The sequence below is a fragment of the Chenopodium album genome, chromosome 3, assembly GCF_948465745.1.
Source record: "Chenopodium album chromosome 3, dcCheAlbu1.1, whole genome shotgun sequence".
Taxonomy (NCBI): domain Eukaryota; kingdom Viridiplantae; phylum Streptophyta; class Magnoliopsida; order Caryophyllales; family Amaranthaceae; genus Chenopodium; species Chenopodium album.
In genome coordinates, this window is record NC_137836.1 from 47096314 (window position 1) to 47110123 (window position 13810).

At 37.8% G+C, this 13810-nt stretch overlaps 1 protein-coding gene across 1 annotated transcript; it reads right to left on the reverse strand.

The window, feature by feature from the left end:
- Positions 1 to 8468: 8468 nt before the first annotated feature.
- Positions 8469 to 12513, reverse strand: LOC145625079 (uncharacterized). The gene is made up of 6 exons (XM_081678161.1): positions 11977 to 12513; positions 11644 to 11892; positions 10809 to 11120; positions 9544 to 10116; positions 9294 to 9404; positions 8469 to 9212 (listed from the first exon to the last, which is right to left on the reverse strand). The coding sequence occupies exons 1-6, from the start codon at positions 12511 to 12513 to the stop codon at positions 8469 to 8471; spliced, it is 2526 nt and encodes an 841-aa protein (XP_081534287.1).
- Positions 12514 to 13810: the final 1297 nt, after the last annotated feature.

A 13810-nucleotide genomic window follows, 5' to 3' on the forward strand; every position in this document is an offset into this window, starting at 1 on the left:
ACTATCTCTCGAAACTGTTTGTCAACAATGGTTCTTTTCTCTCGAGAAAGAAAAAACCTCTTCTTGGGAGTCGATAACAAACGCTTTCATAGATAGATATAAGTGCAACATCAAAGACGAGACAGACCATAGAAAACTCGAGATGTTAAAACAAAAGGAAAACGAAGGGTTCACTTCTTTCTTCAATAAATGGAGGGAAACTTCTGCTAATATGGTCAAGGCTCCTATCGAAAAAGAATATGTGAGGATGTTTATCAAGAATCTCCAAGGGAAGTATTCAAAGCACTTAAAGTACCAACACAACTTGAATACTTTCAAAGCTGTTTATAATATAGGCATTGACATTGAAGATGACCTTCTGAAAGATAATAGTGCAAGAGGAAAGAAGAGCGACCATCGTTCTTCTTCCTCTAATGAGGTACATGCTACAAACACCTCTAAACCACGAATCCAAAGATCAAAAAGGGTGTTCACTCCACTTGGTATGAGTTATGAAACGGCTTTCGAGAAGCTACATCACAAAGGACTAGTCATGCCCATAGGGCCCATCAAAGATCCGGTTCCAGAAGCTGGGCCACCTAAGTGGGACCCTAATAAGAACTACAAATATCATCAAGGAAAGGGTCACGACACTGAAGAGTGTTGGAAACTCAAAGAAGCCATTCAAGATCTGATCGATGACAATGAAACTTCTGAGATTCTAGCCATCGAAGATGACCAAGCATCCTTTGATCCATCACTTCTTATCACACCTGTGGGAGAGCCTATGATCGAGACAGCTTATATGACCTCTCTCGATGAAGTGGCCGTAATCGAGGAGGATGAAAGTCTTTTCTTAGATAATACCAAGGAAGACTCGTCAAGTCTAAAAGAGGACATTCGAAAACTACAAGATGTCATTGCCATGCTCTTGAATGTGGTAGAAGGATTAGCAAATCGGGTGATGGCCATTGAACAAAATTCTCGCCAAGGGTTTAATGAAGAACTCAATGCTCCTAAGCCACAGGAAAAACGGACCATTGTAGAATACACACCAATAGGAATGACTTACAATGAAGCTTTTGATTGTCTTCACGATCAAGGTCTCATTCACTCCATTGGTCCCAGTCAAGACCCTCCATCTGAAAAACGTTCTCCTAATTGGGATCCAAATTCCTATTGTCGATACCATAAAGGCCGCGGTCACACTACTGAAAAGTGTCTTGCCCTCAAGGATCGGGTTCAAGATCTCATTGATTCAAATCTCCTTCATGTTCCTCCGCGCGACAAGAAGGCCAAGATTAGTAACAATGGTAACAGTGGCTGTAAAGGGAAGAAGAACGACTATCCTTCTTCTTCCGAATACACCTACTCTAGTAATAGTGTTGGTACTTTCGACCTTAGTGAGATCCTAGCCATGGGTAGTCGAAAGCAACCGAAAAGGGAATTTACCCCTATCGGAATTAGCTACGATGATGCTTTCAATCGACTCCATGCCAAGGGACTCATTACTCCCATTGGACCTACTAAAGATCCCCCACTTAAGAAGAGATTGCCTAGTTGGAATCCAGACGAACACTGCAAATACCACCAAGGTAGGGGTCATACTACTGAGAGCTGTTGGAAGCTAAAGGAGGCCATCCAGTATTTGATTGATAACAACAAGCTTCCCATACCTCCAGTTAACAAGAAGAGCGAGTAATGATAAGGGGAGCAACACAAGACAAGAGGCGAGCTGCAACGACAAGATTTCATGGCCTCTTTTTCTATTTCTTTTTCATTTTTTCCTTTCCCCAATAAGTCTAGCATAGGCACCTTTTATTTTCTTTTAGATTAATTTTGTAGATTCTTTATTTTCTTTTAATAAAATGAACATTTATTTCCTTGCATACGATCATTTCACTATATTGCAAAAAAAAAAAAAAAAAAAAAAAAAACCATGTCGAATTAAATACAAGGTATACCAATGATTTGAGGCACCCCTTGTAGCCACATCATATCTCCTTTCGCCTTTCTAATTTACAAATCCTTTCTACATAAACCACTTTGAGCCTCGTCTAACGATAGACCCTTCTTTTTTCAACCTACATCTACCTAACCTTGGGATGGGATGGTGTGTAACTTATGCAATTCTAAAGAAAGCTTGAGCAAATTCAAAAGAAAGCAACAGCAAAAAATAAGCAATAATAAAAAAAATAAATAAAAGTGTACAAAAGGGCAAGTGTTCCAATGTCTTTGATATGAAAATATCTTCGATACGAACACGTCTCAGATTGCGTCTCTTATCGAGTGCTCGAGAAACATGAATGCCAAGTGAGTGATAGACCGCATGATCGGGATTGCCCACACTTATAAAAATAAAATAAATGCTAAAGCAAAAAGAGCTAAAAAAGAGTAGAAACTCAAGCATAAAATTATAAAGATTCAAAAGCAAGGTTGCACACCTTGGGGGCTTATCTAGGGTCTTGAGCCTTTATCCCCTTCTTCTTTAAACCTTTAGCCTAACCACGTTACAACCCTTAAAAAGACCTTTTTGAGGTATACACACTTGTGCGAGGTTCGGCTAGAGCTACGTTCGGCCTGATTCCTAACGGATACGTAGGCAACCTCACATCAAGGTGCGGCCGTAATAAACATGCATTCATATTCACATTCACACACTTACACCATGATCATATCAAGGGATCTCCTATGCTCATCCCTATTCACTTAGAGCTAGACTTGGGGGCTTGATCCCTACATCATTAGCTTACCTAGCCTAAGAGTCACCACCATTTGACTTTTTTCAATATATTTTTCCACACATTTAGCTCTTGCGGCCTAACTTTAGTGTCACTATCACACACATCACGCATACAAGACCAAATATATTTCCCTTAGGAACCCTTTGTCATGAAATCTTAACGCTGAAGCATGCTTCGTCAAAATCACTCATAATTGTCATTGCATCACGAAGTATGAAGTGCTTAGCCTCCGTGCCTAAGTTACCCAAATGCTTTCATCATGGAGTTAACAGTTGAGATAGCCTAGGATGAATTAATCCTTGAACCTTGAGAGATAGTATCAAACAACATTTGACTAAGCTCATTCAACATGCATCTTCAAAACTTCGATTCTTTTTCGCGTCTTTTCTTTTTCGGGAGAAAGTCGGTACCCTCCACAAAAATGACGGAAAATTTTTGCTTTTCTGCATTTTTCGAGTCGCACGATCACATTACAATGCACACACGAGTCAAGAGTCACACGTGTCATTTCACTTCGAGTCGAGTCAACCTCGAGTCAATCACATCGAGTCAAGTTTATACCTTGAGTCGTGTTAAGTTATTGAGTCAAGCAACATTAAACCTTAGGTCAACCCTAAGATAATTAAGCCTTAGGTCAACCCTAAGATAATTAAAGAGATTGGCAAAGTTCTATAGTCAAAATAAATACAGGTGCAGCAGAACAGGGAAGACCCTATCACAGCGTTCGGCGACATAATCAATTCTTTGCGCCAGAGGTATTTCAGCAACGACAGAGCTCGAAGCCTCTCAGAAAGGTGATTTCGACTTCATACAGCAATTTTGGGTTCCTTGGTACGCCAGTTAGACCCTATAAGCAATTTGACATGATTAAGTAGTCAGTTTGATTACAATTGCAATAAGTGATCGACTTGATGAAAGATCGTCTCGCTTAGCTTAAAGCGCCTAAGATATGGTTCATTACGGAAACACCAACATACTGGTTTTAGCGGAATAAAGTTCAGGCGAGCTTTAGAGATCGACAAACGTTGGTCTTCGGAAATTTTTTCTTCAAGACATTATCGCAACAAACGTTCAAGTACTGAAGCTCTATTGTTCAGAGACGCGTGGACATTTCCTATTTTCAAAGCTCTATTGTTCAGAGACGCGTGGACATTTCTTTCAAGCTCTTTTGTTCAGAGACGCGTGGACATTTTCTTTCAAACTCTTTTGTTCAGGGACGCGTGGACATTTCCTTTCAAGCTCTTCATTCAGAGACGCGTGGACACATCATTCAGAAGAACATATCAAAAAGAAGCTCTTTGTTCAGAGACGAGTGAACATCAAAACAGCGGGATGGCATTCTCTAGCTTGCAGGAGGTCATCAAAACAGTAAAGCGGCAGCAAATCGGTTACTTTCAGAGACGTGTACTCGACGGTGCAAGATACGCGTTTCTTAACTCTTTTATCTGTTTAACTAATGCTAGTTTTGCAGGTATTGGCGTTACAAGATTGATTTAGGATCGCAGAACGTTCTGAATCATTCTCCGTCCCTATCGTTACTTTGGCTTTCGTTTTCTAAACTTGCGTTTCTCCAAACTCAGTCAAAGTGGGGGCTTCTGTAGACACCCATTTGTGTCTCCCCAAAACCAAACCCGGTGATGAGTGCCTTTCACGTCGAATCATAATCGAATGAAACGAAAGTGTGGAAAGGTCTAGTGTTGCGGAAAGTTTTATTTCTTTTCTCTTCTCCCTGTTTTTGAAAACTTTATTTTAAGAAAACAGCCAATCCAGTTTGGTTGGTCCATGATATGGGTCCAATATTGGTGTAGTTGGATAGGGCTTCCAAAGACCTTTCCAACGATATATTATAAGCCCATTTCCGATGAATATTGAGGAAGTTATGGCCAATTTACTAAACTGGGTCCGGTTTGAGCTTTATGTACGGCCCAATGATCTAGGGGAGGGCCTAATATAATTTATCATTCCTAATGTAATTAGGAATGGTTTTAGTCTTCTAGAACATTCTAGAAGGTTCTTGTCATTCTTAATTCAATTAGGACTCTTCAGAGTTTTAATCAAGATCAAATAGCATTTTCGATTGGAATTATATTATTTTATCTTCCAGTACAGGAAATTTATCAGATTTTCGAAAACGCGTGGAAAATCAGTTTGGCGTCCAACCCCAGGCCTTGGCGCCTGGAACCAGGATTGGCGCCAGGCGCGGCGCCTGGCGCTAGCCATTGGTCCTGGCGCCAACTAGCCAGGGCTGGTGCCAAAGTGTTTTTGCGATCTTCAGACTCTGTTTTGTTAAATTATCTTTTTTGGATGATTTTCTCTATAAATATCGTATTAAAAACTCCGTTTTCATTCACCAAGATTCACCAATTATCGATATTCATTCATCAACTCTTTTCATTCACAAATTATTCATCAATTAGCATTCATCTACAATCAAATCATTCATCAACATCATTCATTCTTTAGTATTCTTTTCTTTCTTGCTTTTCATACAAAATTCCGCATTCGCAAGATCTAGAAACACCTACCCATATTCGAAGTTGCCTTCGCCCTAGACGTGAAAGGTTTTAATTTCTGAGGGTTTGGTCCCAAATCTCTCTTTCAATTATTTAATTTAATTGTTTTGATTATTATTTTCCTTGAAGTTACTAACGTGTGTATTTTGTTATTAGAAAGAGGTACGAGGCATCAAAGTAAGTACTTTAATGGTTTTAATTGATTTATGATTTAGAAATCATGTTTAAATTGTTGTTATGATATTCCTAGTATCATGTCTAGGGTATTTTAATATTAAATATGATTCCTGCGATGCTTCCTATTCTCTTCCTAATATTTATGATTGTTAGTATCATGTTAGGGTTAAAGATTTGATTTTTATTTCTTAGTGACATGCTAGGGTTTGTTATTAATCTTGTTAGTATCATGCCTAGGATCTTGCTACTATTATTATGCTTTAATATTAACATGAACATGATTATTATTATAATTGTTATAATTTATGATGATTATGAATATTTATTATTATTATTTTGATGATGATTATTTTATTTATGATTATTATTGTTATGATTATAATTTTATTATTCATGATATTGATAATTTATTATGTTGCTTGATATTTATTATTTATTGCTTGATCACACCTTTATGCATGTTTAAAGGGAATTTGGTACTTGTAGTCACGATTAATAAGATATTTAATAATCTTGTTTAGGTTTAATTTGATTATATTTCAAGTGATCGCCAATAATAGATTTATTTGTGCATTAAATTCAACCAACATAGATAAACAGGTTTAGGGTTAAACCTAATGATTGCATGTTAATCAGAAAGCGCACATGAATACGATCAGAATAAAGTAGAGGCCTATTATTAGGGCAGGTTCAATCTCTTTTAGGTTGGATTTGTACCTTCATCCCCGAACCCTTATTTGGTTCATGACCTTATGGAGTTGACGATCTCTTGGATCGTTAAGGGGTGTAACCTTCACCTCGTGAACGGTTTACAAGTTCCTTAAAAACTTGTTGGCGACTCTTTTGCTCTATCTTCTTCCCTTTTGGACGCCACCGTACTTTAGTGTATGATCATAGTGGGGTTCAAGCTAGTGGGATTTTAAAGGCTTGAAACTATTCCCTACAGAAATTAAAAATTTTTTGTCATAAGTATACTTCTCATTATGGCTATCGGAACCTATTTCCTCGACCATGAGTATTGTGAGTTCTCTTGTTTGAGTACTAGTTCGCTTTGATGTTGTCAAAAGTCTGCCGTAATAGGGGATTATAACGGCAAACAAGACTGGGAATGTCTCCCTACTAAAATAGGGAAAATGTCTTTGTTGTATACAAGGCCTCTCGTAGAGCGAGACTGTAAAATGCATGGCCGTGCTCGGATGGATTTTAGAAATCATCTGTTTATTGACAGTCGGACTCGGAATCGGGAAACACTTCTGGACGTAACAAGGATGACAAAATAAATCTTACCTTATAGTTCATGAAGAGACATTAAGCGACATAGGAAAAAGGTTGTACACAAAATGCGCACTTGTCCGGAAGGACAAGTGGGAGATTGAAAGGAATGGTGTCCTTCGAACAAGTGTACTATTCCGTTAGTGGGTTAAGAATTATTAGAAAGCTAATATATTCAGTGAGGTCAAGTGATCAGAATGCCTAGGTGGAGGCCGCTTCCGATCAGTAATATTAATGAATAATTAATATTACAGCTTAATCTTGACTGAACCCTTCGGGTCACACCCAATCATTCAACAAACCGAACCGACGAATTAATTCGGAAGGAATTAATGAGTCGACCGAGTAATATTTATTTAGACGTCGGAAATTCGAGCTTAGAGCGTCGAAACCGAGCGTCGGAAGTCAAGTCGAAAAATAGTAAAAGACGAGACGAGAAATAGTAATAAATCAACAAAAGACCAAAATACCCCTAGAATCGGAATGCCCAAGAAAACCGAGTGCTAAGGGCGTATGGCCTAGCATGGTGGCTAGCATGCGCACCAAGCCGAGCCTAGGCTGGCTGGTGCGTGCTAGCGCACCCATGCTAGCATCGCAAGGCTAGGCGCTGCCTAGTGCGTGCTAGCATGCTAGGCACAGCCTTGTCCGCGCAATGACTAGCAAGCCATGCCGCAACAAGCTACAGCAGCTAGCACGCTACGCGCGCCAGCTCGCCACAACTAGCTGCAGCATGGCTAGGCCATTGCTTGCTGCCTAGCAGCGCTGGCCAAGGCACAAGGCCAGCAGCAGCCCGCACAAGCATGCTGGGCTTGCTGGCCAGCAGCGCCTGGCAGCCCGCATGCGTGTGCTGGGCCTGCTGGGCGTGGCTGCCACGGACTGCAGCACATGGCAGCCCACCTTGGTTGCCTTGGTGCCCAAGGGTGGGTTCCATGTGGCTAGTGGTCCTTGAGTGTGTGTAGAGTGAGGTGGCCGGTTATGGGAGAGGGAGTGGGGAGCAAGTTTGGTCCCCCCCTTCTCCAAGTGGTCCTCACCTAACCACTCACATGAGCTTGCCACTTGTTTATTTATTACTAGCTTGATTATTAATTTTATTTTGGCTTTAAAATAAAATGGAAAAATCATACTATCCCACATTGATGGGAGAGTAAATGATACTCCCATCATTTCCTATAAATACCCAAGTATGGGCATTGGGAATGATGCTTGAGTAAGAGTTGAAAAAGGCATCACAATTAGTGAAAACCTTTGAACTCAATATAATTACTCGGGTTTTATTGGTCGGGTCTTGCTAACCCCAAGACATTAGACCTAGTTGGTTTTGTTGGTGCGGGTGGACTTCGTTGGAGGTCTCCGTGTGAGCGGGACTTGAAGCTTTCAAGTAAGAGCTCATTTTGGAGCGAAGCACGCGTCAAAGGTAATTAGCTTATCTTAATCTTGTGATTAATTTAATTATGTTTATGGTTTTATTTATTGCGAGTGCGGACTTATTTTTGGGTTTGTTTCCGCGGTGAGTCGGATTCACCAAACCCCAACAATCCTGCTGCTGAGAAAGAGAAAGCTGCTTAGTAAAGACATCAATAAGCTGCATACTAGTGGGAATATATGTGATCTCAATCAAGCCTTCAAGAACTTTATCCCTTGTAAAGTGACAATCCACTTCAATATTCTTAGTTCTCTCATGGAAATCCGGATTTTTAGCTATATGAATAGTTGATTGACTGTCACAGAACAGCCTAACAGGCTTCAAATCTCCTAAACCCAACTCTCCAAGAATCCTAATAAGCTAGGCAACTTCACTGGCAGCATGAGCCATGGCTCTGCATTCAGCTTCAGCTGAGCTCTTTGAAGTGGTGCTTTGCTTCTTGGATTTCCAAGAAATGGGAGAGTTACCAAGGAGCATGACATAACCAGTCACATACCTTCTTGAACTAGGATAGGCTGCCCAATCAGAATCATAGAAAGCCTGTAGAGTAAGCTGATCAGTAGCTCTAAGGAGAATTCCCTGACTAATAGTAGAAGCAACATATCTTAATGTGTGTTTCAAAGCAAGAACATGTGGAACCCTGGGAGAATGCATGAACTGGCTTAGGGTTTGGATAGCAAAAGCAAGATCAGGCCTTGTATTAGTTAGAAAATTTAATTTCCCAACATAACACCTATAAAGAGCAGCATTATCATAAAGATCTCCCTGATCAGAAAATAGCTTCATGTGAGAGGGAAAAGGAGTGTTAGCAGGCTTAGAAATGTCCAACTCACAGTCTTGCAGAATTTCTTTAGTAAACTTTCTCTGAGACAGAACATAGCCATCTTGACACTTACTAACTTCAATGCCAAGAAAATAACTTAGGTGTCCCAAATCCTTTATGCTGAAAGTATGATGCAAGTGAGCTTTCAGATCAGAAATTAACTGATCATTTGAACCAGTGATGATGATATCATCAACATAAACTGCAATAAGAGTGGTATCAACACCATCTTTCCTCAGAAACAGATAATAGTCATTTTTTGACTGAGTAAATCCTTGAAACTTCAATTCATCAACCAATCAGGCAAACCATTGCCTGGAAGCTTGTTTGAGGCCATATAAAGACTTCTTAAGTCTGCAAACATGCCCTGCAGGAGCAGAAACACCCTCTGAAATCTTCATATAGACTTCTTCATAAAGTGTACCATGAAGAAAAGCATTGTTTATGTCTAATTGAAACAAATTCCAACCATTCTAAGCAATAAGAGATATCAAACATCTAGCTTATAGTTGACATTTTTACAACAGGAGAAAAAGTTTCTTCATAATCAACCCCATATTTTTGAGTAAAACCTTTGGCAACAAGTCTAGCCTTGTATCTTTTAATACTTACATCAACATTCTTCTTAATTCTATACACCCACTTGCAGTCTATGGCTTTCTTTCCTTTAGGAAGCATAACAATATCCCATGTATTGTTTTTGTTAAGAGCATAAATCTCTTTATCCATAGCATCTACCCAGGAAGAATTCTGAGCTGCTTCATTATAGCTTGTTGGTTCAACAAGAGATTGATGAACACATATATCTAGCTGCTGTTTCTCAGGAAGGGAATCAAAAGAAACCAAGTTACACCAGTGATTGGTGACAGCATAACAATGGTAATAAAAAAAATGATTAGGTGGTTTAGATATTCTGGAAGATTGTCTAACTGGATCAGAATTAGGTGTAACATTTGAGGTTTCAGGTAAAATAGTAGAAGAAATATTGGTTTGAGGAACAGGATTAGGTGAGACAGAAATAGGAGTGGGATCAGAGTTATTATTAAGATCAGAGAAAATTTCAGGAATATCAGAATAAGATTGTGAAATTGGGGTGTTAACAGGTAGGAAAAATTTGTTGGCATAATTTTTGTGAGGTGTGGGAGAAAAATGAAAAGGAAAATGTTTTTCATAGAAAATAATATCCTTGATATTTTGTTTGTGGCAAGGTTAAGGACTTTGTAAGCTTTTTGATTTGGAGGGTATCCTAGAAACACACATGGTGTTGCTCTAGGATCTAACTTGGTTCTGTGAGTTTTAGAAGTGGAAACATAGCAAAGACAACCAAAAATCTTTAGATGAGACAAGTCAGGAACAGAACAATACAGTCTTTCATAAGGGGTTACAAAACCAATAGATTTGAGTGGCATTCTATTGATTATATAGGCTGTAGCCAATACAATCTCCCCAAAATCTAGCAGGTTCTTTGGACTGAAAAAATAATGCTCTATCAGTCTCCAAGAGATGTTTGTGTTTCCTTTCAACCACCCCATTTTGTTGGGGTGTATCAGTACAAGATTTTTGTTTCAATATACCATGCTAAGATAACAGCAGCTTCATGTTTCCTTCTGTATGATCAGGGGCATTATCTGATCTCACGGCCAAGACTTTGGAAGAAAATTGAGTATGTAGATAACTAAGAAATTGAGACATCAGAAAAACTGAATCCAAGTCATTCTAGAATAGTCATCCACAATTGTAAGAAACTGATTACAACCAGTATGTGTGGCATGAGTGTAGGGACCCCACACATCTATATGAATGAGTTCAAAGGATTTACAAGATTTTATTGAGCTAGTAGGAAAAGAAAACCTAGACTGTTTAGCTAAAGGACAAACTTGACACAAGTTTTCAGCTAAACAACCATGAACATCAATGCCCTTAATGGACTTTATTTTATCAAAAGACATGTATCCTAAACGAAGGTGCCATAATTTGGCTTCTTCAACTGCTACTGAAATGTGATTCTCAAGATCAACATCATTATTTGCACTCAAGCAATCTTCATTAAGACTGTATAATCCTCTGTCCAATCTACCAAGCACTATTAGACTGATCAAAGAAGGGCCCTGAAGTAAACATGTATCATTAGTGAATGATATAGATCCTGAAACATCTTTGCATAACTTTGATATTGACACCAAGTTAAACTGAAAACCAGGAACATGCAGGACATTATTAAGAGTAATGCCTGATTTAAGCAAAACTGTTCCTATATGCTCAACTTTCAGTTTCTTTCCATCTGGTATGTTATAAGTCTTTCATCAAGTATCTTTGAGTATGTTTTAAACATTGAAATATCAGCACACATATGATCAGAAGCTCCACTATCAAGAATCCATATAGGAAGCATAGAAGAAGCAAGACAGAAATTACCTGCTAAGTGAGAAGTTACTGCTAAGCCAAGGGAACTTGAACCTCCAGAGAGTTCACCTTGCTCAGCAGATTGTTGTTTATTAAGATAATGCAGAATATGCTTGTGTTGTTCTTGAGTAATTGAAAAATTTACCAAGTCTGCTGAACTGATGCTGCTACTTTCTTAGCTTTATTTTTGAAATCAGAAGGGTAGCCATGAAGCTTGAAACATTTTTCTCTTGTGTGATTTCTCATTTTACAATGATCACAGTACAAGTTGTTTCTGGTGTAAACAAAATTCCTTGTATTCGAGCCTACAGAATTAGCTTCAAACATTTGTCTTGCACCTCCAGCAGAATTATAGATTCTGTTGTTGCTGAATTGAGTTCTGGTATCATTGAACTTCTTAGCATAAAATGCTGAAGATTCCAAATTCTGCTGATTCTTGATGTTGTTCAGATTCATATGAGTTTGTTCTTGAAGCAACAAACTATATGCCTTAGTTACAGTTGGTAGAGGATTCATCATCAGAATAGTACTCTTAGTATGAGAAAACTTATCATGAACCTTCATAAAAAATTTAATTAATCTCTGACTTTGCTGAGACTTAAACAGTTTCTATGTTAGATTATAGTTACAACCAGTACAAACACCGGCAGGTAAAGGATCTAATCCATCCAACTGATCCCATAGTTGCTTAATTCGAGTATAGAATTCGGGAATACCTTCAGATTCTCCTTGAGATATGTCTGCTAGTTGTTGTTGCACTGAGAACAACTGAGGTCCAGAAGATTGACTAAACCTTTCTTCCAAATCCAGCCAAATTGACCTAGCTGTCTTCAAGTAAAGAACACTTCGAGCAATTGAAGGCTCAAGAGAATTTAAGATCCAAGAAATCACCAGATTGTTACATCTATTCCAGATTCTGAGATTTGGTGAATTGTTTAAAGGTTGACTCAAACCTCCATCAACAAAACATGATTTGTTTCTTGCTGATAATGCAATTGTCATAGAACGTTTCCAGTCGTTGAAGCTTGTTCCATCAAATACTACATTCACCAATTTTGTTGCAGCAAGATCAGAATTACTCAGAAAATATACAGAATTTGGATTCTGTGTTGGATCTACTTCTGCATTTGGATCAGAATTAGAATTTCCAGAATTTTTTACAGAATGTCGAGGTGCCATTGTTGAATTTCGATTGAACTTAAGAAGAACAACAAAAATATGAAACGATCAAACTTCAGATAAAACTAAAGATAATGCGGAAATTAGATCAGAATCGAGCTAAATTTAGTTCTGATACCATGTTGAAGTTCATCAATTGAACTTTATTCTGGAAGAATTTTCCAGAAAATGTAAGAAGAAAGGAAGAGAGAAAAGCTTGAAGAAGAAGAAAGATAAGTTTTATTATTTGTTGGATAATCTGAAATTACAGCATAATATGTGTATATATACAAGAGTTAGTTACAAAAACTCTAACAAACTCTAACAAACTTATGCTGAGCTTGAGTTAGCTGACTGTGCTTCTAATTGTGCTGCTGACATTGCTGACTCTGCTTCCTTGTGCTGACTTGGACCATGTATTCCAACAGTAAGTTCTTGAATGTTCGATTACAATATTAATACTCCTGTAATCTTTAGGTTAGCTACTCCTAACAAATTAACAATGTATGGCTTGAGTTTAATTTATTAGTCTAACAATAATTATTACTCCATATTATGCAACAGCTGCACTCAACATTAAAATCAATTAAGGGTTCGTTTGGCATTACTGAGGTTTTCTGTTTTTTGGTTTTTTGTTTTTTTAAAGTATATGATATATGCCCCATAATGAATCAAAATTTTTTTGAACTTATTAAAATCATGATAATTTTGAAAACTGACAACAGAAAAGTGGAAACACCTTTTTCTTGTTTCCTGTTTTTGGTTTTTGATTTTCAAAAAAACAGAAAACTGAAAACCAAAACTGATGCCAAACAAGCCCTTAATTAATCGCTTATTTGTGAACAAATTCTAAAGAAGACGTATTCAACAAAGAACATTAAAGGGTGACGAATACTTAGGGGAATAAGAGCAACCTATTTTACAATTCTTAGAACTAGTGGTGCATAATTAATCAGCAGTGCTTCTTATATATGCTCTTAAATATGTTTGTTCAATTAGTGGAAGAGTTATCTTCATGAATAAATAAATAGGTGTGTTGGGCTAATGTCACAACATGTACTACTAGAGCTCGAGAAGAGAAATTTTTAGTAATAATTATAAATATGTAAAGCATTAAAATTTAGGCACATCTAATGAATAGTACTTATTTATATTATTTTTTTTAATTATTTTTTTTTTTCATTTTAACATAGAGGTGTTAAAAATTGCTCCGAATGGAAATAAATAGAGATAATTCAATGCATAATTTAAGCGGTATAAGTTATATAAGACTCAAATTTGTATTGAAATGACCTGACCTAACTAATCACAGGCCAAC

What these genes read in the sequence shown, in the direction of transcription:
- LOC145625079 (XM_081678161.1), bottom strand. Translation starts at nt 12,513, where the DNA reads ATGGCACCTCGACATTCTGTAAAAAATTCTGGAAATTCTAATTCTGAT. An exon ending in TAGATCCTTTACCTGCCGGT is followed by an intron (nt 11,893 to 11,976) that starts GTTTGTACTGGT and finishes TTTTTTATGAAG; the next exon opens with GTTCATGATAAGTTTTCTCA. An exon ending in AAATGTTTGAAGCTAATTCT is followed by an intron (nt 11,121 to 11,643) that starts GTAGGCTCGAAT and finishes CCTGGTTTTCAG; the next exon opens with TTTAACTTGGTGTCAATATC.